This window comes from Phyllostomus hastatus, unplaced genomic scaffold (assembly GCF_019186645.2).
Source record: "Phyllostomus hastatus isolate PE091 unplaced genomic scaffold, TTU_PhHast_1.1 phas_contig_34, whole genome shotgun sequence".
In the NCBI taxonomy this organism is placed as follows: Eukaryota; Metazoa; Chordata; class Mammalia; order Chiroptera; family Phyllostomidae; genus Phyllostomus; species Phyllostomus hastatus.
The window spans coordinates 48870401-48897530 of record NW_025333857.1 but is presented as its reverse complement, the minus strand read 5'-3'; the positions used below and the strand labels follow the sequence as shown (position 1 = coordinate 48897530).

The 27130-nt window shown below is 42.1% G+C and overlaps 1 protein-coding gene across 2 annotated transcripts in view; it reads right to left on the bottom strand.

Moving 5' to 3' along the window:
- Positions 1–24839, bottom strand: part of TDRD7 (tudor domain containing 7) — a 61638-nt gene extending 36799 nt beyond the window's left edge. Inside the window, exons 1-6 of one of the 2 annotated variants that reach the window (XM_045840828.1) lie at positions 24689–24839; positions 12302–12514; positions 10331–10472; positions 9153–9366; positions 6669–6742; positions 3799–4016 (exon numbers count right to left, since the gene is read on the bottom strand). In XM_045840828.1, the coding sequence (XP_045696784.1) occupies positions 3799–4016; positions 6669–6742; positions 9153–9366; positions 10331–10472; positions 12302–12508 (855 nt within the window). In that variant the 5' untranslated portion in view covers positions 12509–12514; positions 24689–24839. The remainder of the gene's footprint in view (positions 1–3798; positions 4017–6668; positions 6743–9152; positions 9367–10330; positions 10473–12301; positions 12515–24688) is intronic. The other variant, XM_045840829.1, reaches the window with a different exon arrangement.
- Between the last annotated feature and the right edge of the window lie 2291 nt (positions 24840–27130).

The following is a 27130-nucleotide window of genomic DNA, read 5'->3' as shown; positions in this document are numbered from 1 at the left end:
AAACCTAAAGCACCAATGAAAGCAGAGGTAATTACCTACCGCCCAGGAAGCCACTCTGTGTGTAGCATCTGCAGGCATTCCCCGTCACCCTTGGTGACTCTTGCCAACACCCTGTGACACTCTGGATGCCATGTTAATAACAGTCACAGCTTGTGTCCCTAACTTTAAGCTTTAGGGACACAAATATTAAAATTCCTCATTTTGCTTTCAATGGTTAATCCATCTCTCTAGAGACTCATATTTTAAAATCTGGGATGTTAAAATGCCAATCTTAACTGTGCTTTAAGACACTTAATAAGATACAAGAACACAGACTGAGTATCCAGAGAAGGTTTGAGAGAGCAAATTAAAAATAAAAGAGTTCTCTGTGAGGTATCCACTTGTGGTATAAAATCGTAATCAGCGGAGGTTTAGATTGAGACATGGCAGTCCTCCGCACCTGAAGCCAGCTGAGCCTTCTGGGCCCATCTGAAAACCTTCCTTCTTCTTTGCCTATCGACCTCTGCTCAATTTCAGTGGGTCAGTTTACTTGCCTGTGGAACTTCCCCTCCGCCTCCCAACAGGAGACACCGGCAGAGAACATCAAAGATGAGCTCCCTACAGCATGGAGGTCAAGCCATCTCCTTAGGTGACCATCAGAAGGTTCTGGTATCAAATATGCCTTAGGCTTTCTACTCCCACAAGTTCATTACATTTAGCTTGATGTCTGCCTCACTGGGAATCACAACTTCAATGAGATACTTCTCATACCTCTGAGTTTCTGTAAGTTTGGAGTAGACAGATTAGATTTGATAGATGTGAGACTGAAGGACTTAAAACGTCAACTGCTTCAGGACCCTGAATGGTCACACGAATAGCAGTCTTCCTCCTATACACCTAGAACTTTTTTCTCCTTAATTCTGAGAGGTCTTAACTTTTTCCTTTAAAATTTACCCGTGCTGTAAACATAAAGTTCTTGAAGTCAAATTCCTTTGAGTCTATGAAGGCTGACCTGCTAACTCTGCAGCCTGGCTGAAGTTCACTTCAGCCTGTTTCTTATAAAATTGGAATTTTCTTTGGGATTCCAAGACAGAATTGGTATTGATCAATTAAAACAGAAAGTTTCCCAAAAGCAGCCATATGAGTCTATGGAGCCACAGCTGCATTTACATTGGGCTGGGGTCTTTGTGTTCAAGCTCTAAATTAAGTTCTAAGTTCCACTTTTCACGGTCACCACCCCATACAAACCGAGACAGTGCAGCCTCTCTGCAGCAGCTTACTGATGCTAGTGATACTAAGCCCTAGCTAGTCACAAGGGGTTACAATTGTTTAGCTGTTTTTGTTTAAGAGAGTATAACTATTCACAGCATATTCCATGGAAATTTAGTCAAAGGTAAAGGTTCCTTGTAGAGAGTAACTCCTGTTTACAAACCATCTACCCAGAAAAACTTCCTCTACCACCTTAGATGAGTAGTTTTATACACTCTCTATATTTCTATATATACACTCATACTCTTTCATTCCCAACCCTTTGCCTAGTAAGGACTTTTCACTGGTGCTACGTGCAACTGCTTGTATTAAGGTAAACCGAAAGTTATTTTCCTTCAGCATGGCCCATGGGTAGGCCCTGGTTCACAGGTTCCTTCAGGAAAACCATGGAGTCTTCTCCTGCTTCAGTGTGGATAGAGCTTTAGGGGATGATCTTGACTGCCAGCCATGGCTTTTGCTGTGCATTCTTGGCTAGGAAGGTCTCTGGGTGGCATGCTCTCGTGACCTTTGGTGGGCAGTGGGCAGGGATGAGATCTCTTCCTCTAAGACGGCAGAAACTCACCTCACCTTGGAGTTTCAATTCCTTTGACTTCATTCACTGCTTCTTTTTCTTTTTCTTTTTTTCAATGTAAACTTTTGTCCTTCCTCACTTCAGGTTTTTTCTGTTTTCTTTGTAGAGCTTGCTGGGCATGTCTCTGCTTTACCAGTGGGTTTTAAACTGCTTTAATTCAAGCAGGGCTACCTCAGAAAATAACTGTCTTTTCCTAAATAACCGTTATGTTTCTGATACTTTACTGGAAGCTGCTTTTTATACTTGGTCTCATTCAATTCTAACAACCCTATGAGACGGGGAGAAGGAGTCACATTTTCGAGCAGAGTGAGGCCCTGAGAGGAGGATTTGCATGCTGAAAGTAATGCAGCTAAGGAATGGCGAGGCAAAAATCTAACTCCAAAGGCCAAACTCTCTCACTGCACTCTAGGGCCCTTTGGGTGTTTGCTCTATTTCAAGTTCCAGAACGGCCACCTCATAGTACTCCTCAACTTCTGTATTCTCATTTTGCCAGCATGCCCTTCTATCTTTCTCCTATCCACATGGTCCCTGAAATTAAATTAAAAAACTACTGCATTGTTTTCATTGCATATTTCTTTTTATTGGTGAAAAAATCAGGATAGAAACTGGACTCCAATTAGATATCGTGACTACACTTTCAAGCCCTTGGTCTCCTTCCTACCCCTGTTCCTGCTTGCATGGCTACATAGATTGTTTCTGTGCCTTTAAGACTGAGGAAACAGCAATGCCGCTTATTTCCACTTCCTTAGAAAGCCAACACCAACGGGTGCTGCTGCCCTTCTCCTAGAACCCAACGGAGCCCTCAGATTCCAGTATCTCGGGCTCTGCCTCTCCAAGTCAGAGTCTACATAATTTCCACTTGTCTCACAGCTGCCTAAGAACACTGTGGAACTGGAGCATCAGTGTTAATATGACGTGATATTCTCTTTAGCTTTCACAACTCTCAGTCCACATTTTGTTGTCAGAGAGCTCTGAAAGGTTAAGAACAGCACATTCAAAGCATCTTTCTGCTTGCATACAAAGGGCATCCGGCATCCTTGCGAAGTGTCTTACAGCACATAGCTGATTAGAACTTCCATGAAGGTAACATTTCAGGACTGCTATTTGGTCCCTGAAGCGAATGCTGCCCATTCGGTTATTCAAATGGAAATCCCTACAAGTGGTTATCTTTGGGTGATAGGACAATGGATAATTCTTTCTTTTGTATAACTTTATTTTTCAGTCTCTTCAATATAGGATATTTTATGTAACTGGGGGAAGCAGTTTTTTGTTTTTTAAAGAAAGAAATACACGGCATGCACTTGAATTTCTTCTTCAGTTACACTTAGACACATTACCAAGCATCTCTCTTCTTGTCCTCAATTTTCAGTGCTGTGTTTGAGGCTGTCTGACCTTGGTTATAGTGGCATCAGTCTGGCCATTCTGTCAGTGTTTCTGCTTTCCAGCAAGGTAAGAAGGAAGACATCAGAACACAGGAAAACAACCATGGTGTCACTGTTTAAAACTATGGAAAAATGACCAAAGTGCAACTGTTTACCAGTAAACTGGTAAAACAATATTAAGAGGCTAAAAGAGTTTTGAAAAACATCAGTAGACGTCAGTAAGATGGCAGTTCTCAGCATCCTGGACACAGATGCCCGTGCCCAATGCCTGGCCTGACCGCATCCGCGCAGCCCTACTCAAAGCTGAGAGACACAGGGGGTACAAGGTGAACTACAGTTCCCCTCTACGTTCTACCCTCGCCCTGGCACAGAAAATTAGTGTGCAACAAAGATGAATTTGAGTGCTGAAAAAAGCAACCCCCCCCAAAAAAAAAGTCAGTTGTTTCAGCCCTGGATATTTAGTAGGAAACCACTCGTTTTGGCTGAAGTTTTCACATCAAAAAGACATTCTCTCACCTGGACAAAAGGTGATATGACTCATAACCCAAGTCTGAAAGCGGAGGAGGCACCAGGAGGGAGGAATGAGGAGAAACGTACCGTGCAAATATGAGGCCAGTGCTCACACTGCTGTAAGATTCCTTGGTTGAGTTCTTCTTTGTATAACTCCTTGTAAAAATGTGGAAGCTTAGACATCCAAATGCCATTGTTATGCTTGGTTAGCATCTCCTTTATGCGGTTTTGAACCTCATCCATTTTGTAAGTGTAAGAGGCAGGAGGCATGACATTTGGTTTTTCAACAGTCTGATTTAAATTATCTTTAAATTAAAAAAAAGATAGAATTAACCAAAATGCTTAATTCAGGTTATCCCCATTACCTAATAATTGTGTTTTTAGGCTTCGTTAGACTTCAGGCCAGTGGGGGTCAAGGAATTTAGAGGGAGCGGTACTAGGCAAAGCAGGACCGTGACAAACTCACTCCGAGTTTTAGCCACGGAACGATCAGCAGGGTCAACGGTGGCCCGCAGAGGGAACCCAGCCCCTTTAGTTTTCAGGGTACTTCATTTAATTTAAACATCAGAATAATCTTGCTTCAAAAGAATAATGCAACATTATTTAACCAATCATTTTCTAACTGCAACTAAGAAAGGTTAAATTTTAGACAATAATGGTTTATATGCAATGCTGAATTTAAAGCTATATTCCACAAGGCATAAGGATAATAATACCTTAATAATAAGATTAACAATTTTATTAAAAAAATAAATTATCCAGGTTTCCCTGGCTGGCGTAGCTCAGTGGATTGATCGTGGGCTGAGAACCAAAGCATCACAGGTTTGATTCCCAGTCAGGGCACATGCCTGGGTTGCAGGCCATGGCCCCCAGCAACCGCACATTGATGTTTCTCTCTCTCTCTCTTTCTCCCTCCCTTCCCTCTCTAAAAATAAATAAATAAAATCTTTTTAAAAAAATCTTTAAAAAAATAAATTATCCAGGTTTTAAGATGTGCTCAATTTTCCCCTTTATTAATGAGAAAAATAATTTAGCAATACAGCTAAAAAATGATCCACTTACAATAATCACCCCAGCCACAGTTTATAAATAAAAGGTTTGAAGCCCACTGATAACTATTAATGATTTGTTTTTATTTACCCAATTCATAGTATTTATCTTTCATAAGTGAATATTTATAAGGTGTTGACTGGCCCTTACTCATTTACTTTTTATTTAAAATTTAGAGTGCCTGAGTCAACACCCTAAGACAAAGAAATTTGAGTGTTCACAATAGTTGGCAGTTCTGGTATTTTAAGAACTATGAAGTTCATTCCAAATCTCTTTTAAATTTCATTGGAATACAGAGCATTTTTTAAAATTACCAACTACAAGTAAAATACATTCATATCTTAATCACAAAGGATTTCTGCTGGGATTCAACAACTGTAATTTAATTTAATTTAAGCTGCCTGGTATAGACCCGCAGGCTGGTGTGAGGACCCTGGACTCTAAGGAGGCCAGAAGGCTGAAGGGCGAGCCGCTCCTTGAGGCTGGAGGGCTACATCGCCCCCCTCAGGGCGAGGCCTCACTTTGCTGACACTTACTTTGGCTCTGTGAACAAAAGGGCCCAGGATGCCCATCTAAGATGCTTATTAAAGGCAGAACTAATTTATTTAATAAGTTCTTCCCAAATAATGATATAAAAATGCCAGAAAAAAATATGAGTTTGTCAGAACTGGTCAGACCGCACTGAAAGCGAGAGCGTCAGCAGCTGACGAACAGCTGGAGTGTTTGCAAGTGCACCTGCTCTGCGGCCCTACAGAGTGACCAGAGCTCCAGTGCCTTTTGTTAAATCAATAAAGTGACCTGGGCTGGCGGGAGGGGCTGTGTGTAAGTGTGCACACAGGATACGCGTGTCTCTTATCACCCTCTCACTCATTAGAGGGTAAGATTTAAAATTCATAAATACAAAATTTAAATTCATTAAATAGTTTCAGTCAGATACACCATCATTTAAAAGCTGGGAACCTAAACTGTGTGAAATGACCACTAACATGTACATATGAATATAAATGATTCCTCGGGTTAAGAAAACAAGAGACACATATCAGCTGCCATGTGAATTGCAATCCTCCTGAATAGGTCCCTTTGGTTCTGCAGAAAAAGTTTATTCTAATTTAAAATGATTTACAACCTCTAAAGGGTATACAACTATACTGAGTAGTCACGTTCCAGAAAATGCATATGTTAAAGTAATTGACATAAACAAAAATTGTATTGCTCAATTAACTTATATAAGAAATACTGTAGATGTGTTCTTAAGGGAAAAAAATGATTTCAACTCAGTAAGAATCACACTTAAAGCAGCAAATCCTTTACAAGCACATTTAAATGACATGAACACAAGTAGTAATTCTGGAAACACTGTGTCTGTCCCTCAGGTGGGGCTACAGGTAGGGGATTTGTACCTTGCTTGGAGGAGACCAGATGATGAGTGGGTGTATTTCTAATCTTCAGATTCTTTGACTTTATATTTTGTCTCTGTTTCCTTTATAGCCCCCTTTGGGATTTTATAACCCAAGGAATCATTTATATTCATACTTAAATGCCCAGAGCATCTGAAATGATTTTATGAGTTCAGGTCCCACATTTATATACTTTCAATCTTACCCTTAATGAGTGAGAGGGTGACAACAGACCCGAGTACCTCTGCAGGGGACCCATGGAATAGAAACAGAATAGGTCTGGCGTGAGGAATGTCTCAAGTCGGAATATTAATGGTATCATGAAGGTATTATTTCCTCTTTAGATCACGTCAATGCCTAACTTAAAGAAACTAGGAACGAGGGAGGACAGATACATTCCAAATAGAAGAAAGTGAGAGCAGAGGTCAAAAGCCACCCCAGAGAGTTTTCCGGGGGCTCAGAGGCTCTAGAAGCCAAAATGCACGACGAAGCCAATGTTTAGAAACATACCACTCATTTCCTTAGTGCAGGTCCTTGAGAGGTGCATCTGAAAAGGAGGTGGGAAGGACGCTTTTGGACTAAACCTGAAGTATAATTAAAAAAGTAAATTAAAATTCAAATAATAAAGTCAACACCAAGTTTTAAACACTCCACTTTTCATTAGAGTCTCTGTGGCATGGAACAGGAAAACAAGTCATAAAATATTTCAAAATGACATGAAATAACAATATACCTGATTAAGTTTTCATGTTTCATATTCACCCAAAGAAAAGGTATTAAAAGCTAAATTTAAACAAGGACTATAAAAGAACTTGGAAGTCAGAGTTCCAATTAATCACCTTTAAGGAACAAGCAATACAAAGTTAAAAAAAATGCAAAGAATAAACAGTTGAGCATAGAGACTATTTTAGAGTGTAACTAAAAACTAAAGGACTTGCATCAACAGATACTGAAATGCATTCTAAAATTCCAATACTTAGAATAATTGGACAGATAGGTAAAATTGTAGAGAGCTTAGAAACACTCCACTTACATTATACCTTAGCGTGTGATGAAAGTGGCATTTCAAACCAGAGAAGGGATGAACAAGTACTTAGAAAAAAATAAACATAGATTTCCCACCTTATACACTCACCAAAATAATTTTATATGAATTACATTGGATATATATAGGGCAAAATTTTTCCAAATATGAGGACAAAGAAATAAGCCACATGCAGAGACAGAACTAGTTTGTGTTCATGTCTGTCTCCCTCACTAGACTCCAAATGTCTTAATTACCTGTGTTCCCTGTGCCCAGTGCTTGGCACATGCAAGCAGGAGTGAATGTTGTAGGAGTGAATGCAATCATATAGAATTTGTGGTTGAGGGTTTTTTTTCCTTCAGCACTAGAAACAATGCCATTTTCTCCTCCATGGTTGTGGATGAGGAATCCACTGTCATTAACTGGTATTCCCCTACAGGTGACCTGCCATTTCTCTGGCTGTTCTCAAGTTTTTTTCTTTGTCTTTAGTTTTCAGAAGTTTAATTATGAGGTGTCTTGGTGTGACTGTCTTTAGATTCATCCTATTTGTAATTCTCTAAGCTTCTTAAATCTGCAGGTTTACGTCCTTAGCCAAATTTCAGATGTTTTCGGCCATTGTGCCTTCAAATACTCATTTGAGCCTCACTCCCTCTTTTCCTTCTGAAACTCTGACAATAAAAACATAAGATCTTTCTTATTTTTCCCGTAAGTCCCCAAGGACTCTGCTAGTTTTTCCCCTGTAGGCCCCTCAGGATTTGCTAGCTATTATTTTGTTTTGTTTTGGTTTGATTTTTTGACATCTGTTTACTCTGCTGTTTCATTTGCTAATTTCTCTTGTTCTATCTTCAAGTTTACTGATTCTTTCCTCCGCCATATTCATTCTGTTACTGAGCTCATCCAGTGCATTTTTTTTTAAATTTTAGTGTTGTATTCTTCAATACTATAGTTTCCATCTGGTTCTTTTTTCTATGTTCTATTTCTCTGGTGAATTTCCCATTTTTTCAAAAATACTTGCCATCGCTCATGGAACCGTTTTTATGACAGCTGCCTTAAAATCCTTATCTAATAATTCTAACATCAGATGCATCCTGGTGTTGGTGTCTGTTGATTATCTATTCTTATTTAAGTAGTCATTTTGCTCATTCTTAGTATAATGAGTGGTTTTGTTTGTTTTTTGTACACTGGACATTAGGAAATATGTTTGGAGCCTATGGATCCTATTTAAATGTCCTATTTTAGCAAGCATTTACCTTGTTTAGGTTTAGCACATAGCTCCTAGCCCACTTTTGCAGGCTGTGGTTCCACTGACAGTTTAGTTTTCAGGGCCCTTACAGTAATATTCTGGTGTGATACATTCACCTGTTGCTGCTGGGGCTTCTGCTTGATCTCTGCAAGTGCTGCCCATGGGAGCAGAATGCCCTTCCCCGGGCCTGGTGCTGCTACGTGGGAGGGGCAGAAGCTAGATTGCAGTTTAAAGAGCACCAACTTGGGTCCACTGTTTAGGCTGCTGTTGGGGCCCCACAACGTCACTGCTGGTGCTACCTGCAGGGGTGGAAGGCTCTTACGTGGGCCACCTAGTGCCACTAGGTGAGAGGCAGGAGATACCAGGTCATGGTGTGGAGCACGCTCCCCAGGCCCCATAATCCAGATTCCAAAATTAATCACAAGAAAGGGCTTTAGAAAAAGTTGTAAGTTATGCTGAAATAGCATCTTGGGACAATTTTTGAGAGCCTTTAAAGTGAATTTCACAAGGAGAGAATACCAAAGATGAGGAGAAAATAGAGAATGGAGATATGCAGAGAATGACATTCATGCAGCCAGGAAAAGTGGACTTACTAGCAATGATGCATTTTTCTACATGTGAACTTATGTCAGACAAAACAGAAAGTACTTCCTTGCCCTGAACATACATTTTAACACTGACTGCCCTAGGTCCACTGGCCCTCTCCTTTCAGTCACAGTGCAAATACCTGTTGCTGACAGGCATGGTCACAGGCCTCTGCACTGGAACGTCTTTGAACACTTCACTTCCAATGTTTGCATGCAATGTGTAAGGCGGCATTTCAACATCATACTTAATTCCAAGAGAGTTTCCTCTGTCTCTTGACAGTGGTGGATTAGGCTTTTTGCTGATAGAAAAATCTGAAGAAAATCCTGGTTGTCTGAGAGTTGCTTTTGGTTTTCCTGTGGAGACAGATAAAAAGAATGGAATGAATCAGCTTTCCCAAACCCCAGCTTCATCATGCCACTCCCCTGAGCAGATGCTCTCTCCCGCTCTGTGCAGAGCAGGCCTCCACTCCCCGAGCAGTGTGTGAGAACGTGAGGAAGTGGACATGTGAAGCTTGGTCAGTGGAGGAGGTCTAGATTGGTGAGTAATTAGCGATGAGGTTCTTTGAAATGTGGTTTCATCTTCTAGACTAGCCAGCTACTTTCCCCCTACTTACCAACTAACATTTCAGTGGCAGCCTCCTCATGCTCTTACGAATGCAGCGCACTCCACCATATCTGGGTGCTCCCACCTCTTCTCCATCAATTTAAACTCTTCCCAGCACTTGAAGTCTGGGTTCAAGTCTCCTCTTCAAAATAAAGGCCTCCATTGCCATTCTGACTCACCTAAAATGCTTGCTGGGGCATTTAGGCATCTATTCTTCCCTATTACCACTGAACTATTTCTTAGAATTCAGTTTTAGGACTGACTATAAGTTCAGTAAACCCAGGTTGAGTGGCCTATTTAACACCTTTGTATACTATATAATTCATGTTTGTTTGTTTTTTAAATAGAGGGTTTATACTAAAAGAAATGCTTTGGTAAAATAAGACATTAAATCACAGTTCTTGGTTTATCCAACACTCTGGATGAGGCTTTCCCTCAAAGAACTTAAAAGAATAAAGCCAGATTTTGCCATTAGCTTAATTAAAATCTCCTCTCAGTTATTTCGCACTGAGTAATTATCTCATTTAGTAAGTCAGGCTCACCATGCTCACTTAATTTCAAATGGAAGTTCTGGCTTCAGGATTTCACCCTTGACATATGAATGTTAACAACTATAAGTGTTTGTCATGAATACAAGCAATATTTCCATTAATTCCACATGTCAGTGTATGCATACATAGGCTTAAATTTTTTTAGCGCATGAGAAGACCTTACCTTCCAGAAAAAATGGCATGGTTTTCTTTACTCTCATCTGACAATTAACTTGCCGCTCAGTTTTCCTTTTAGAACTCCTCTGACGAGCCACTAGCTGAGCGATTCTCGCCGTTTCTGAGCAGGCCACAGCATAACAGGTGATCTGTTCATGAGAGGCAAAGTGAGAGGAGAAACGTTGCTCAGACAAACTAGTGCCCAGAGGCCAGTTTTTAAAAGTGGATCTCAGAGAGTTTTCATGTCCCAAACCAAGCTGTATGCAAATATTCACGTCTCTCTCTCCTTGCTAATGTTAGAGCAAAACTATATTCTCTACAGAGAAACCAAGTACATGGAATAATTTTCTTTGCTTAAATTGAAAATTTCATTTATTCCTTAACCTGGTACTTATTAAGCATCTACAATGTGCTAGGTACTATGGGATTAACAAATCAGCCAGAAGAAACCTGTGATCTGCACGTTTACCTCACATAATCTGTGAGATACATTTTGTTCCATTTTAAATAATGAGGAACAGAGACTCAGGGAAGTTAGCAACTCTCCCAAGTCACACAGCTAGGCCAGCTCTCTGAATCCAAAGTAGGTACTCGTAGCTGCTGTGTTGCATTACCCCGCAAAGACCACTCAGTCCTGGTCTTGCCACCACACAGAGGAGCTGGGTGACTTAGGGCAAATCAGTTCACCTCCCTAATCTCAGGATTTGCAGCTGTGAAACTGGGTTTCCATCTGGGGCTTTCAAACTGGCCAATGGAGCCCTAGGACTCCATGGAGGTGCCTCAGGGGCCTCACAGTGGCAAGGGTGTGAAGGTCAGGCTGGGCAAATGGACGGCCAGCACCCTCTACCCCTGCTTAAAACACAGCAGCTCAGCTTTATACCTTTTTGGAAAAAATTGGTGTGACATATAGGATATTTGAAAAAAATATTTTAAAAAAGTACCTAGACTACTAGGACTAGATCATTTCTAAAGTCCCATCTGCTAGGTAAGTCTTTCATTCTAAGCTGAAATCAAGAACAGGAGAGCAAAAACAAGCCAGAACAGGCTCCTACTCTTTGGGCCAGTATTTCTGTTCCTAAAAATATGTTACAAGAATATAATTTGAAAGAAGAAAAGTTACATGTCCAAATACATTCACTAGGGGCTATTCTAATAGTCAAGACCTGGAAACATTAAAAATGTCCAAAATAGGGAAATAAAGAGTAAGTTATAGCTTAGTAAATGTATGAAGCATTATTAATTAATTCATTCAGACATTTCATCATTTGTACATTCAACACATTTATTAAGCCCCAGCTATTAGGTATGAAAAACAATCTCTCATCCTCAAGAAACTTATGAAGGAGAAAGACACAAAGGGACTAAGTGGAAAACACTGTGTCAAGCAGTACTCTGGACGTATCATAAGAGGCCAAGCAGAAAGCACGGCTTAAGTGGTTTCACTCTCTCTGGAAGAATGAGGGATGCTGAAGAAAGTTGTTTTAATAATACAGTATTTAATTAATTTATACCTGCTCCTCACAATAATTATTACAGATTAGGTGAACCTCCCCTTTGACCACTCTCCCGATCAGGAGAGTGAGGTCGAGTGTGAGAATTTAGGAGTGTCTGTTAGCTTGGTGATCAGGAGGTCACCGGCAACCTGAGGAAAACAGCTGTAGCAGGCTTATAATGGATGGGTGTGATGTTTGGCAGTTAAGGTCTCCAGTAAAGTTATTTCATTTGGATGTTGAAACTGCATAAACCTCAATTTTAAAATTTCTTAATGTGGTTAGAATCTTATTTTTACAACAGAAAGAATCTGAGGCGTTAACCAAAGGAATCAGAATCCGGGCTGTGCTCGCATGTTGCGCTCTCTCTCGCTACCAATCCCAAACCACTCTTTGCTTTGACTTCTATCACAGTCATGAGACTGCAAGTGCCAGACACGCAATGAAGAACTGGTTGACTTTTCTGACGCACACGGTTACCTCCTTACCTCACCAGATCTACTGGTCTCTATCCTGACAACTGTTGGCACACTTCTCAGATAGGCTTCTAGTGTAGGGTAACCTAACTGCTTGAAGGGGATCCAGTCTCCAGTCAAGGATTTGTACTCTCCTTGGAGCCGAGGCAATGCTATTCCATTCTTATGAGACTGTAGAACAGCTCGTAGCATTTTTGAAACCAGATCAGCTTCCAGCATCTTCACCTACAAGAGCACAGTAGAAGATTACTGTGAGATGATTCATTAGCTTGTGAATTCAAGTTGATTTTCAGAATGTACACTAGATTATTCCATAGATTGTTACTGGATACTTTCTGTGCTGTTACAACACAGGGCAGGAACTGCTAGGGTAGAGAAAAGCACAGAATATTATGAGAATGCAGAGGAAGTTGGAAAGGCTCAAAGACTAGCCTGTGGGAGGAAGATATCAGGGAATGTTTCCCAGAAGAGGACAGACTCAAAAGAAAACCTAAAGAACAAGAGAGAATCAACCAGGCAAGGAGGAAAAGGGTGTGTGTGTGTGTGTGTGGAGGGGAGGCAGACATGGGGAGAGGTATCAGCCCCAAGTAGAGGGAACAGAAAGTGCAAAAGGCACAGTGGTGAGAAAGAAGGACATGGCAGGTTCTGAGAGTTCCAGGTAGTTAAATGGCTGGACATGGCTGAACAAAGACTCCAAGCGAAGGACTGAAAGATAGGGATGGAAGGCGTGAGAAGAGGCAGACCCAGAAGACACTATCATATTACACTAATATGCTTGCATTTTTGCCGAAAGTAATGTGGGGCCTTAGGGGGATTTTAAATAGGGGGATAAAATGGTGAGCTCTGCATTTTAGGATCATCACTATTCACTAGTGGAGAAGATACATTAGAAGGAGACAGATGAATGAATGACTTGCAAGAACACTTAGAAATGTGGAGGACCTGAAAACAGGGCCCTAGGAATCAACAAAGAAAAATCAATTTGAGAAGTAATGAAGAAGTAACAGGAACTGATTAACTGGTTGGGATAATGAGGGAGGTTCCAAGTTCCTGTCTTAAAAGTATGGTGGACAGTAATGACCCACACTGCGGTGAGGCGGAGGCAGGTCTGCAATAAAGGAAGAGAGTGAATTAATTCTGGACGTGGGAGTTTGGGATGCTCACAGGGCGGCCACAGAGGTATACTTACTAGGGACATAAGCCAGAGGTCTGAGCTGGTTACAGACTGCTGGCCTTCAGCATGTACGTGGTATTTGGTGACAAGAAAGTCAAAAACAAAGTCAAGGATGGACCTTTCTGGAACACTGTCATTTAAGGAATGGGCAGAAGAAGAATTATTTATAAAAGGCTGAGAAAAGGGGACCAGAGAACAAGAAGTAGAAAAAGCAGAGTCACAATATCACATGAACAAAAAGAAGAAAGAACCAAGAATGGCATGTTCAAAACTGTCATACACAGCAGGCATGGGAGAGAAAAAAAGGAAAGTGACTACTGAATTTTGGTACCTAGGAAATCCATGAGGACCTTGGCTAGGAATTTTCATTGATCAGTAACAATCACATTTCAAAATTAACCATTCAAACTTTCTTTAGACCAATGGTACACAGAATGAAGACAGATTTGGAGAATGACATTCAAGCTACCAGGAAAAGTGAACTTAGCCCTTCACTAAAGGAAGGAGAAAGAATAAGCCATGGACAACTTGTATTTTCCTTCACTTTTTCCTCTAATTTGTGACCATACTGTACCATTTCTGTAAGCATCCTGATTACCAGTGTTTTGAACTCTGCATCTGATAGGTTGGCTATCTCTTCATTGCTTAGTTTTATTTTTTCTGGAGCTTTGATCTGTTCTTTCCCTTGGGCCCTATTTCTTTGTCTTGGTGGTCCTGTTATGTAGTAAGGGGCAGAGCCTTAGGTAATCAACAGAGTGGGGCTATCCATGTCACTGCATTGTGGGGATGTATGCCAAGGAAGGGTCCAAGAGGGAACAATGCTGCTTGCTCAGCTCTCAGCTGGCTTTGTCACTTCCTCCAGTACCCACAAGCAAATTGGGCCCTTCTGGTGCTGATTCCCAGGTGGGTGATTTTGTGTACTTTCTAGGACCCTGTGGGTCTCTCCAACCAACTCTCCTGTGAGACTGAGAGGTTCTCCTGCCACCTCAACCCCCACAGATGTTTACAGCCGAGGTTTCCCTGCACTGGAACCCTGGGTTGTTTGGTCTGTCTCGCCCCCTAGTTGTTCCTCCTGGTTTAACTGCACCTGAATGTGGGACTGCCTGCTCTGCCAGCCTCCATCTTGCTATGAGTCCTCTCTACCTGGCTGCCTGTCTCTGCCCCTCCTACTGGTTTGGATGAATGTTTCTTCTTTAACTCCTTGGTTGTTGGACTTCCATACAGTTCAATTTTCTTGCAGTTCTGGTTATTTTTTATTTTTAAATTTGTTGTTGGTTGGGTGAAGAGGAACAGTGTATCTATCTACACCTCCATCTTGGCTGGACATCTGACATGTCTTGAGTTTTAAAAAATATACACACTCTTGCAATCATTACCACAATCAAGATACAGACATTTCTACCACCAAAAAAAAATTCCCTCATGTGGGGTACATAATTATGTATGAGTAAAATGTACAACAACAATAGCACAAAGAATGAGGGAGGAACTGGAAGCATGCTACTGGAAGGTTCTTACACTGTATATATAGTAGTATAATATTATTTGAAAGTAGAATGTGATAAAGACATAAATTGTAAATGCTAGAGCAACCACTAAAAATTTTTAAAGAGGTATAATTAATAATCCAGTAGTAAAAATAAAACAATAAAAATTCAATTAAAAAGCGGGCAGAAGTAAAGAAACTGAAGGAAGTAATAAAGATGAGAGCAAAAGGAAAATAATAATAACTACAAAGGACAGGGCAAATAGAAAACAGCTAGCAAAATGCCAGACTTAAAACCAATCTTACCAATAATCACATTATATGTAAATGACCAAAATATTGTAATAAAAAGTTACAGATTGGCAGAGTGGATATAAAGGCAAGACTTATCAAATACTATCTAAAGGAAGCCTATTTTAAATACAAATAAATAGGTTAAAAGTGAAAAAAAAAAGACATGACATGCTAACACATGGCTAGATTCATATCAGAACAAGGAATATTGCCGGGGCAAAGAGAGACATTACACAGTAAGTCAGGAATTAATTAATCAGGAAGACACAACAATCCTAAGTGAGACTGCACCTACAGTCAGAGCTTCAGGACACACAGAGCACAACCAAGAGAGCTGCAAGAATACACAGATTCACAGTTATGACTGCAGACTTCAAAACTCCTTTCTCAGTTAGTAGACCCAGTAAACAAAAAAATCAGTAAGGACATAGAAGAGCTGAACAACACTATCAACTGAACTAATCTAATTGATATTTACAGAATATTCCACTCCAACAACAGAACACACATTCTTTTCAAGAGCACTCAGTACATTCACCACGCTGGAATATATTCTGAAACTTGAAATAATCCTTGACCAATTTAGAATAACTGGAATTACACAAAGAATATACTATGACCAGAACAAAATTAAGTTAGGTATCAATGACATTAATACATGTACTGGTAAATTTAATGACATACTTCTAAATAACCAACGATCAAAGAGGAAGGCTTCCCCCAAATTAGAAAATATTTTTAAATAAATGAAAACACAATATATAAGCCCTGGCTGGCACAGCTCAGTGGATTGAGCGTGGGCTGAGAACCCAAGTGTCACAGGTTCGATTCCCAGTCAGGCCACATACCTGGGTTGCTGGCCACAGCCCCCAGCAACCACACACTGATGTTTCTCTCTCTCTCTCTTTCTCCCTCCCTTCCCGCTCTAAAAATAAATAAATAAAATCCTAAAAAAAAGAAAACAATATATAAAAATTTACTGGTTGCAGTTAAAGCAGCATTTAGAAGGAAATTTACAGCATTATACAGTTGTGTTAGAAAAGAAAGGTCCCGAATCAGTGATCTAATCGACAACCTGGAGAACAAAACAGAGTAAAGTATAACAAAAGTGAGTAGGAGGAAGGAAGTAATAAAGATAAGGCAAAATAAATACTGAAATGAGGAGACAGATCTGTAATGAAATAGAAAAAAAAGTAGAGAAAAAAATGAAAGCAAAAGTAGTGTTTTTAACATACCAATAAAATTGATAAACTTCTAGGCAGGTTAATCAAGAAAAAAATAGCAAACACAAATTACCAAAAATAGGATTGAAAAGGGGGCCACCAATTCATTAGGAAGACAAAACAGTCCTACAGACATTTAAAAGAAAATATTATGAACAATTTATGCCATTACACTTGGAAATTTAGATAAAATAGACAAATTCATTGAAAGGCAAATTCCAAAGCTTACCTAAGAAGATAACCTTAATGTCATAGAATATACTATGTTACACCTGTTAGAGAAACTGAATTTGTAGTTACAAACCTTCACTCAAGGAGAACTCAAAGCCAAGACTGCTTTATTGGCAAATTATACCTGACACTTAAGGAAGAAGTGATACCACTTCCACACAAATTCTTCCACAAAATACAGGGGAAGGGAGCACTCCTGAACTCATTTTATGAGGCCAGCATTATGCTGAGACTAAAACCAGACAGATACTACAACAAAAGCACAGAGCAAAATCCCACATGAATGTGAATGTAAAAATTCCCAACAAAATGAGGCTGGTCTGAAAGGGCAGGTCTAATCCCGTCTTAGAGGCTAATCAGAGGCTTGTCTTACGAGCTGCCTTAGATGAAACCTTCTACTTCCATCCTTGGGAGAACAATTCTAGGTCACTTTCTCTGAAATGGCCCCTCTATCTTCCTTATTTCTGCTCTGAAACATTTGCCAGTAGGGATCTCCTGAATAGAGCACTTAACAAGCTCGGAGTTGTTAAGTGCAAACTTGTTAAGGGGGAGGCCCAAACGCCCGCCCACGCAGCCTGCCCGACTGCCACACGGTATAGTAAAAGCTGGAAAGCTTTGCCCAGTGCTTGCTCCTTAATCCCACCCTTTTTAAAGGAGGCTTCTTCCTTTGGGACCTAGACTCTATCAAGATACAGTAGAAGTCTTTCAGCCTGTATCCTGATTAGCCCATCCTTCTGTCCCAACACTCTGGTATATTTTGTGGATACAACATATGTATTTGCTGTGAGCAACTGATAATAAAATGAAATAAATAAAAAACCAGCGCTCATTTGTGTGGCACAGGAGTGCTCATCCTTGTATCTCACTTCCCCATTCTCTCTAACCACATGTTTGCTTATCTTCTTTCACTGGCAGCTGATGGATGTTTTCCCATAAATTACACTTCCCAACCTGACCCGAGACAGGCTCATGGCATACACACACTCCCTAGTTTCACTGTCTTTAACGTACATATTAGCATAGTTACAATCCATAGCTAAAACCCAAAGAAGTTTAATATTTCTTTGATTCCGACTTTGTTTGGGGGAGGGACAGGGAACTACAGACGGTTGTGCCATGCTGCCTCTTGCTGGTGTCCCTAAGTTAATGTCACAGTGAAAAGAGCACCTGTTTTGCGGGGACAAATCCCTTCTCCTGGGCCTTGGTGTCCTTACCTGAATGATGAAGGGGTTCAGCATTGGTGGTTCTCACGTCCCTACTCCTATCATCACCACCGCTGCCACCACCAAGTGATACAAGAAGGTGGACAGACTCACTGGTGTCCACAATTCCCCCATAGCCCACCACCTCTTTGAGATCGCCCTAGTCTACCCCAAGCCAACAGCATCTCCCGCCTGGATCGGGGCAACTGCCTCCAGCTGGTCTCTCTGCTACCACTTCACCTCCGAGGATCTATTCTCCCTATCACAGCTACAGCGATCCTTTTAAATCTCATCACATCACATCATTCCTCTGCTCAAAACTCTCTAAGCACTTCCTGGCTCACTCGGACAAAAGGCTCAAGTTTTCACAGCGTCCAAAAGGGTCCCACACGATCTGTGCCCACCCTACTCCTTTGACCTCAATTCCTCCTTCAGGTATTTGCTCAAATGGCACCTTCTCAGTAAGGCCTTCCCTGGCCACTCTTTTCTAAATGCCAACAGTTATGCCAGCTGCTCAGGACTCCCTACTCCCCTTTCCTGCCTTCATTTACTTCTTAGCACTTACCACCACCACCAAACACTCATCTCGATTGAATTTCACCACCTGTCTCCTCAACTGGAATGTAAGCTCTGTGAAAGCAGGGTCTGTAAGGTTTTGGTTGCTGCTGAATCCCTAGTGCCCAGCCTACAAGAACAGCTCAATGAACAGTGAACGAATGAATGAGAAACTCTCCATCTACCTAACAGCACTGCTCTTCTCTCCTACTCACTAAAATGTGAACTATTAAAGGAATAATCTTTATTTTTAAATTATTTCCACATTTTAGTGACATTTATAACCCGACTGAGACAGCCAACTGTGCCACCAAGCTGTGGTTGGGAAGCCCCAGGGAGCTTATTTCTGGGCCTTTCTTCTCTGGGCCAGTGTTCTCATAAGCAGGCCCAGCTCAGGGCCACAGTGTCGCTGCAAGGAGCCCACACATCCCGGTGGCAGTGAGCACTGCTGGAACACTGCTGTCGCACATGCGTCCCTGCTTTTCAAACAGTGCGCAGATACCATTGGGATTCACACACTCAAGTTGATACTGAATTCACAACAGCTTTGAATAGCAATGTAGTTTATCAACTAATAGACACTGGAAGTACAGCCGCTAGTGTGTGAGGTTTCCCAAATTTTACAAAGGTAACAACAAAAAGAACCTTATACTTGAGAAGACTGGGAAGCAATGCTTGGCTCCACATGAATTAGGTATCCCTCCACTTCCCCCTCCATCCCCGCCTTTTAAAGTATATGCTATTTTCATGGGATACTAGAATTCTCTATTTGCAAAACAACTTTCTGGAGGGAAGGCTAGTCTCTTAGACTGTACGACTGAGGATCTCGAAGCTGGTGAGAAGCAGGAAAGCTCAGTAAAACCTGGAGTGCTAAGTGATTGTATGTTGTGTTCAGATGTACGTTTTGTTCTTGTGCTTGTCAATTTCTTCCAGTTTGGTCTGCAATTCCTACTCAACAATACCACTTTAGGCTTTGGACAAAAAGAAAGGTACAACTAAAGCTTAAAAAATCATTATCATTTCCCAGTCTACTATATTGCTTTGATGCTCTAAGTTTTGTTAATTCCGTGGTTATCATGGCATATTTTGAGACTTCCTGAAGATGGCGATGACACTGGAGAACTTTTACAAAAGGTGAAGCATATAAGGATACTTTCTGTAACTACAAAAATCAAGTTTACCATCTTGGACGTCACCCATTAGAAACAAAAAGGAAGCTTATCATGGGAATGTCAACTCTCAGTGTCTCAATGGCAAACCTTTAGGCATCCCTCCAAATAACTGTTTGAAGTTTTTCTAAAGTGGCTTCCCAAATTTTTTAAGTTGCCAATATGATCTTTCAAATCCCTTCTCCCTTTTTTCTATTCTCTACAAGTATTGTGATGCATACATTTAGAGCTTAAGAGAATTCAAATTACTTTTATTTTGAGAATATTATGTAAGCCCTAGTGGACCACAGGTTAGACTGGGTTGGGAGAAATAAGGCTGACCGTCTCTGTTTTAGACTACAGGTTCTCAGGCTAAAATTCTTAAGGGTTTCCTTAGATAATGAAGGGGCTTAAGAGAGCTGTTTCAACTGAATCAGAATCCTAAACAACAGAGTAAAGCGGAAGTGGGCCATGAGAATTATTTACCCAGAGTATTTCTGATTTCAAAAACTGACCAAGGTCAGTTAGCAAAGACCACAGACGAGGAGGAAGAAAATGACCACAACAGATCACAACATAATTGCACTTGACTTTCACTTCCTTTCTCTCTTTTTCCTCCTCCTTTCCTTGCCTCTCTTTCTGAATGACAAGAGTCAAAAGTAGAGTTATATGTGCTTACCACAATACCTGACATCCAGTAGCTACTTAATTAAAAACATGGTGTGGGTGGGAAACTACCTGTGAATATATGTATTAAAGGGGTAAGAGTGTAATAAGCATTGGTATATTGGAGAAATTTTCAGTGTGGCATTAAATTTGAAATACCAGAATTTTCCCAGATTTTCTTTCTTCCCTCATTCACATACTTATGAACTGGTAAGCTTGGTAAGAAAGCCATTCCTCCGAGTGGCTTTCTCCTCCAAGACTTCTCACCTAAATAGTAGACAAAAAGTCACCTACTGCTTTAGCGAGTGGTCTCTCAGCAGAGAGTCCCTGCCAGAGTACAAGCCCACAAGGTCCTCAGACCCTGCCTGGCTGAGGAATGCAGCGCAGATGGCGGCCTGACCTCAGCAAGGGGAGCTGAGAGACACACGGAATTCTAGGGGGCACCCTCACGCCATCTCCTCCAAACTCTTCAGTTAACTGGGAAAACTGAGGCCCAGGGTAAATATTCCAGGTGTCACGTATTTTTATGGCCAGAAGCACAAGAACCCAGGTCTTCTGGCTCCCAAACCTAGGGTTCTTTTTGGACAGCTGCTCCAAATGTAAAGTAGGTTTCTAAACGTAAATCTGGCACTTAAAGGACACTGACAGCAACCCCGGAGTATGCCAAACCCTTAAAGTGGCTGCAACAGGGACCCTCCACATTCTGACAGAAGGATGTGGCACCCAAATCCAAAAGAACTGCCAATTGTTGCAAAATTTCAATGGTGGCAATTGACACGGTTTATTCTTTCATTTTAACTGTGAGTACCCCAAACTGCTAATATGTACAGGAAGTGGGGCAAGAAGTAGGGGAAAGTAATGCCAAACTGAGAAAAGCAAGATTTAAGCAATTTCAAGAGTTTAAACTAATTCTCAAAACCGTATTTTGGAAATTTACAGCTTTTTTTTTTCTTTAATACACCTAAAAATGGTCCTGAGAAAAAGTCTTGCTCTGAAGAACCTGGTTTTGGAGTCCTCTAGACACAGGCCTTCACTGCTGACGGATCCTCCCTGGCTCAGTCATTTGCATTTTGTCTGCTTCCTGGTGTTGCTAGGGCTTTCTCATGGCTGCTGGTGCCCAAAGGCCTTTAGCCAAGCTGGTCTGCCTCTCCCCTATGCTTTCTCTTCTCCAAGGTTCTCTTTTCTCAACCATTTCCAATTGTACTGCCTGGCTCATCCTCCTCACTGCATTTTTCATGTCATAAATTTGAGTTGTAGAGTGGCACTAAATCCTCAAAATAAATCTGAAGAATTATTAGGGTAAACTGAAATCACCGAGTAATCTCTCTTTAATCAGCCACTCAGTTCTTAGTATCTCCTCAGGACATATACTTTTGGCAACTGGACGCCCTTATCCTTGAAGACACTATTTTAGCATCAGGCCAGGCCTCTATAGTCCAGAATGTCTATACTGAAAAGACTTTAGACATCATCCCAAACCCCTCATCTTACAAACAATACACTTGGCCTAAGAGGGAAGACTTTTGCCTAAAACCCTTCCACACGACTCCTCATCTTGCAACAGTTTGACATGGTACCTTTTCTTTCCAATTACAGTCTATTTATTACCACCTGAATTACTTATTTACCAACTCTTTTTTAAAAGGAAATATAGTAATTAACGGCTCAAATGGTGAGGTACAATACTTCCATAGAGTATCTTCAGGAAGCAGTTTTCTTTTTTATTGCTGTCACTTCAAACTGCAAATTATGCATGCATTACTAAGTTCATACTAAAAATATATAAGCAAGGTCTTTCCATAAATCTACATACTAGAGATGACAAACTAGCTTATTTAGGAGTGTGGGTCTTAACCCTATTTATGCTACTAAGTATATGTGACCCTGCGTGCAAGTCACTTCATATCTCTTTTTCTCCCACAGGAGATGAGGAAGGTGGGCAAGATCTATGGCTCTCGACTCTCCCTGGAGCCCTTGGAGTTCTGAAGGGGGGTACGGGAACCACGGGTTTGTCTCCTCCTGACAAAGCTGCATAGCTAACACACCGCATTCACTCTGGGGTCCCACTGGGTAACTTGTACTGATCAGAAGCTCCAATTGGCACATGTACACATTTTCAGCTAAAATGACAAAATAAATTACTTTTAAATAGGTTGTTTGAAAGACAAAACTTTCTTTAAAAATTGGCCCGATGGGAAAATTTTTTTTAAAAGAAGCTTTTCAGCCCTGGCTGGAGTAGCTCAGTGGATTGAGCACGGGCTGCGAACCAAAGTGTCGCAGGTTCGATTCCCAGCCAGGGTACATGCTTGGGTTGCAGGCCATAACCCCCAGCAACCACATACTGATGTCTCTCTCTCTCTCTCTCTCTCTCTCTCTCTCTCTCTCTCTCTCTCTCTCCCTCCCTTCCCTCTCTAAAAATAAATAAATAAAATCTTAAAAAAAAAAGCTTTTCAAAGCACAAAGTGGGAGCAGAGGGCGGAGCTCATAGGTTTTACATAAAGAAACACGAATTAGGTTTCATTCCACATACCAAGGCATGTCTGTCGTTCCTGCATTTATCTGCTGATCCTAAAAGCGCCCAGAAGCAGAGCACTCTCTCTATGTCAACTCTCAGTCCCTGAAAATGGCACTTGATCCAACAGGGAGTAGTCACTTAGTGTTGGATTAGAAAGTCTTTTTCCTTCTCATTCATATTGTCTCCAACTAGATTACGCTGCACAGAGAACTTAAAGAGAGGTCCTTCCAGAAGTTGAAATCTCTTGGTACAAAATACAATAGTTCATTCAGCCACACTCAACCAGTACACTTAAAAGGGCATTAGCAGAGATTACATTTCATTTCCAATCTACAGGGACTGCAATCTGAAAGCACCACCCACCTCTGCCTCACAGTCTCACTGTGTTTAGCCAAGAGGGAGGCTGTGTGCCACCAAAAGGCCCTATACTGGGCACAGGAGATGTGGGTTCTAATCCAGCTGGTCTCAGGAGCAATTCCCTGGGCCCGGCACAGTAATTTGCACGTAACTGATGCTCAGTGAATGTCAGTGGAGTGGAACTGCAAAAATCTCTACCATGTGCCACTGGATATTACATAGAGAATTTAAGGATGTGTCACTGCTTCCAAGACACTGAAATCCAATTATGTAATTTATGGGAAGTTTGGTGGGAATTAACATTTCCTGACTATCATTCAAAGGATTTACAGTAGTTATTTCACAAAAATTAAGCTAAATATTTCCATTTGATAAATAGAAAACCAGGTTCAAAGCAAGTCTGTAACTGTTCAAGATCACAGTAAGAGAAGCTCAGATTCCAAGGTCTGCTAACCCTATGCTAATTGCAGTAGGCAGCACCGATACACATCAAGGCAGATCGGGATAAGTTAGGGACTTGGGTCAAGGTTTCACTGTCTGTCATTAAGCCATTGCTTATCACTAGAAGGAACACTTCTGCAATTTTTCTACTTGTACGATTGGGCGAGGGGCATGGATGACCTAGATGGGTGGTTTGTTGTTTTCCTTAATTTTGTTTTGTTTTGCTTTGTAGGGCAGTTTTCAGAATACTTTTGAGCCAGGACAATTTTTTTTTTTTTTTTTGCGCGCGTAATATAGGTATTTCCCTTTCCTGCTCAAATCACTGAAATTATTTTGGAGTGATACCCTGGGATATTAACGAAAAAGTATTACACCCCTCAAGTGGATCAGAGCAGAAAAGTTGTGTGGGCTCCAAACCTTCTCCCATTAAGTTGAGGCTGCGAACCTGACCTTGCTGGATCTTGGTGGAAGTGAAGACACAACTCATTCATGGATTCGTATTTCCTTCCGAGCCTGGAACTCTGAGCCCAGCCGGTGCTCACGATTTGTTTGATCGAATGGATGGTGTCTGCGCCCTGCATTACCTTGAGCGGCCTGCAAGGGCTGGACCGTAAAGAAAAGCCCGTGCCCTTCTAGAACTTAAAGCTCCGGGTGTAAAATAAGGGAGTTCACACAGCCTGAGGCTCGGACAGCCCGGGTTCCGGGCTGAGGGCAGTGGCCGGTCCCGCCGGTGCCGGGAACCACTTCCTGGTCAGCCCCTCCCGCCCCTGTCCACACCCCCGCTGCGGCATTTCCCCCGCCGCTTAGTTGCCCAGGCGGCAGGAGGCTCTGTCCGACTCCCGGGGGAACGCACAGCCCGGCCCCGAGTGGCCAGGGGAGTCCCACCAGATCTAAAACACTACGCTCTGGAACTCCAACTCCCCCGGCGCCCGGCCCGTTTCCGGGGGTCGGGACCGCGGCATCCCCTGCGGCTACGGGGAAGAGGCCCGTTCGAGCGTCTCCCGGGCCACTGTCCCGCCGGAGACACAGGTGCGCCGCGTCGTCCCCAAACCTTGTCCGACTTCGCCCGGCACCTGTCGCGCCCTCAGCGGTAGGACCTGCGCTCACCTCGTTCCGGGGGCCCACGGCTGGTCCCCGCGCCTGTGGACCCAGCTCCCGCCGCCGTCTCCGCCAGGGCCACAGCCGCGGCCGCCGCCCACTTTCGGTTTCCTCTCTCCGCCGAGCTACCGCTTCGGCTCGCGTATCACCTCAAGCCCCCTCCCCGCTCTGCCCCGCCCCGCTCCGCTCCACCCCGCCCCGGGATCGCCCAGCCTCGGCTGTGCGCACGCGCGGGCACCCCGGCCTCGTCCGCCCACGCCGGCGTCCGCGCGTGGGAAGGAGAACCGACGCCGCCTAGCGGTTTCTGCGCGTGCCCACGCACGGGCCGAGGGCGAAGGCGATTGCAGGGTGAGCTCGGGAGCGCCTCCTCATGGGCAAAGAGAGTACAGGCGGGCCGGGAGGTACTGGGATCCTGCTGATCTCGGCAGCACCGACGTGCTCCTGCTGTCGTGTTCATTCTCCCATTAAAAGTTTCATACAACTCTTGCTCGTTTAATTTTTCTTCTGCTAGACAGCCACCCAGTCCGCTCATTTCTTTTATGTGTTTTTCAAGCATCAGCCTTTCAAGAAGGGTGGTCACACTCTTAAAAATGTCAATCTCTTTCCCTCATATTCCCTGTCTCCTTTCTCTGCTTTCTCCTTAGCACAGTAAATGTGTTCTAAATCTTTTCATGTCTGCTCTCCTCCTCAAGTTAAAGATCTATAAGCACAGGGATCTTTGTCTTGTTTCCTAGTCTATTTCCAGTGCCTGGTGCATGATAAGGGTGCTACAAATATTTGTCAAATTCATTCATTCTAAAATGATCGAATATTGATTCACTTATTTCTTCTGTACATACATTTTACCAACGTCTACTGGGCATATTGGCTTATATTCCTTAAACCAACAAATGACCCAGCAATTCTATTCCCAGAGTTCACCCAAGAAAAGTGAAAGCATATGTCCTCCTAAAAACTTGGACAAGAATGTTCATAGCAGTATTGTCCCTGACAGCCCAAAATGGAAACCCACAAATGTCCACCAGAAGGTGAAAGGACAAACAGCATACACCAAACACCTGCTGTTAAATAGCAAACTTCCCAGGAGTGCCTGCTCTGTTAAGGCACAAACCTGTGCTCGAGGAGCCTTTGATTCAGTGAAAAGATCTAGTGGCCAATGAAAGGGTACATGGGAAGTAGATCATGAAAAACCTGATAGCCCGTGCTCGAGTTTGGGGCTTTTCCCAAAGGCAGTGGGGAATTGTTCAGTTTTCTTTGAACACTGTTCTCTTTTATGCTCCCACATCTAGTTCCTAAGTCCGCCCAATGGCTCTCCCTGACACTCCGTTCTAGCTGTCGTTAATAGACTGAAATTTCAGTCTGTTTCAGAGCTCTCTCTCCCTTCTCCCTCCGATCTGCTGCAAACACTGCAGTGGATTTAATAGACCTCAAGTACAACCAGACCCAGTTTGGACCCTGCAGTGCTTGCAACATCCTCCGGCTCCACACTGAAGATGGGAAAGATGTAAAAAGCTGCACCCAGTTGAAAGAATGTCAGCTGGAGCAGGAAATTAGGAAAAACTCCGGAGTCCAGAATGTAAAATACTGTAAATGATAAAACCGAGTGAGTTGACCCCAAGTCTGAGATCCTTCATCCTTGCAAAGGGGTCCCATGTTTGTGCTGTCCTACAGACTAAGCGAAAAGATGTTCTGCAGCTAGTTTTTTTTTAATCAGCTTTACCGATAAATACTTTACATATCATAAAAATTTTAATGTACAGTTTGATGAATTTTGACAAACGTGTTCAATCGTGTCCACGGCCACAATCAGGATATAGAACTAGTTGATCATTCCACACAGTTGTGACCCTTTTCATTTCATTTCCTCCCCTACATCAGCCCCTCGTAGCCACTGATCTGATTTCTGTCACTATAGTTTTGGCTTTTCTAGAATGTCATATAAGTAGAACAATACCATATGTAGTCTTTTGTGTCTGGATTCTTTCACACCATGCTTTTGAGAGTCACCTATGTTGTCACATATGTCAGAAGCCTCTTCCTTGTTATTGTTGAATTAGGATGCTGCTGTATGTGTGGGTATGTTGCAGTTTGTTCATCTGTTCACATTTGATTCACACGTGTGTTGTGTCCAGGTTGGGACTACTATAATGAAGCAGCTACAAACAATCACATGCGGATCTTTGTGTGGTCCTGTGTTTTTCTTGCAAAAACACTTGGGAGTAGAATTGCTTGTTGTAGGGTAAGGGCGTGTCTAACTTTGTAAGAGCTGTCATAAACTGTTTTTTAAAGTGGCTGCTCCATTTTGGACTCCCCTCCCACTTACACCTCAGCAACATAGGAGAGTTTGTGTTGTTCCAGATCCTCTCTAGCACTTAGTATTGTCAGTCTTCTTAATTTTAGCCATTCCAGTAGATATATAGAAATATCATATTGAGGTTTGAATTTGCATTT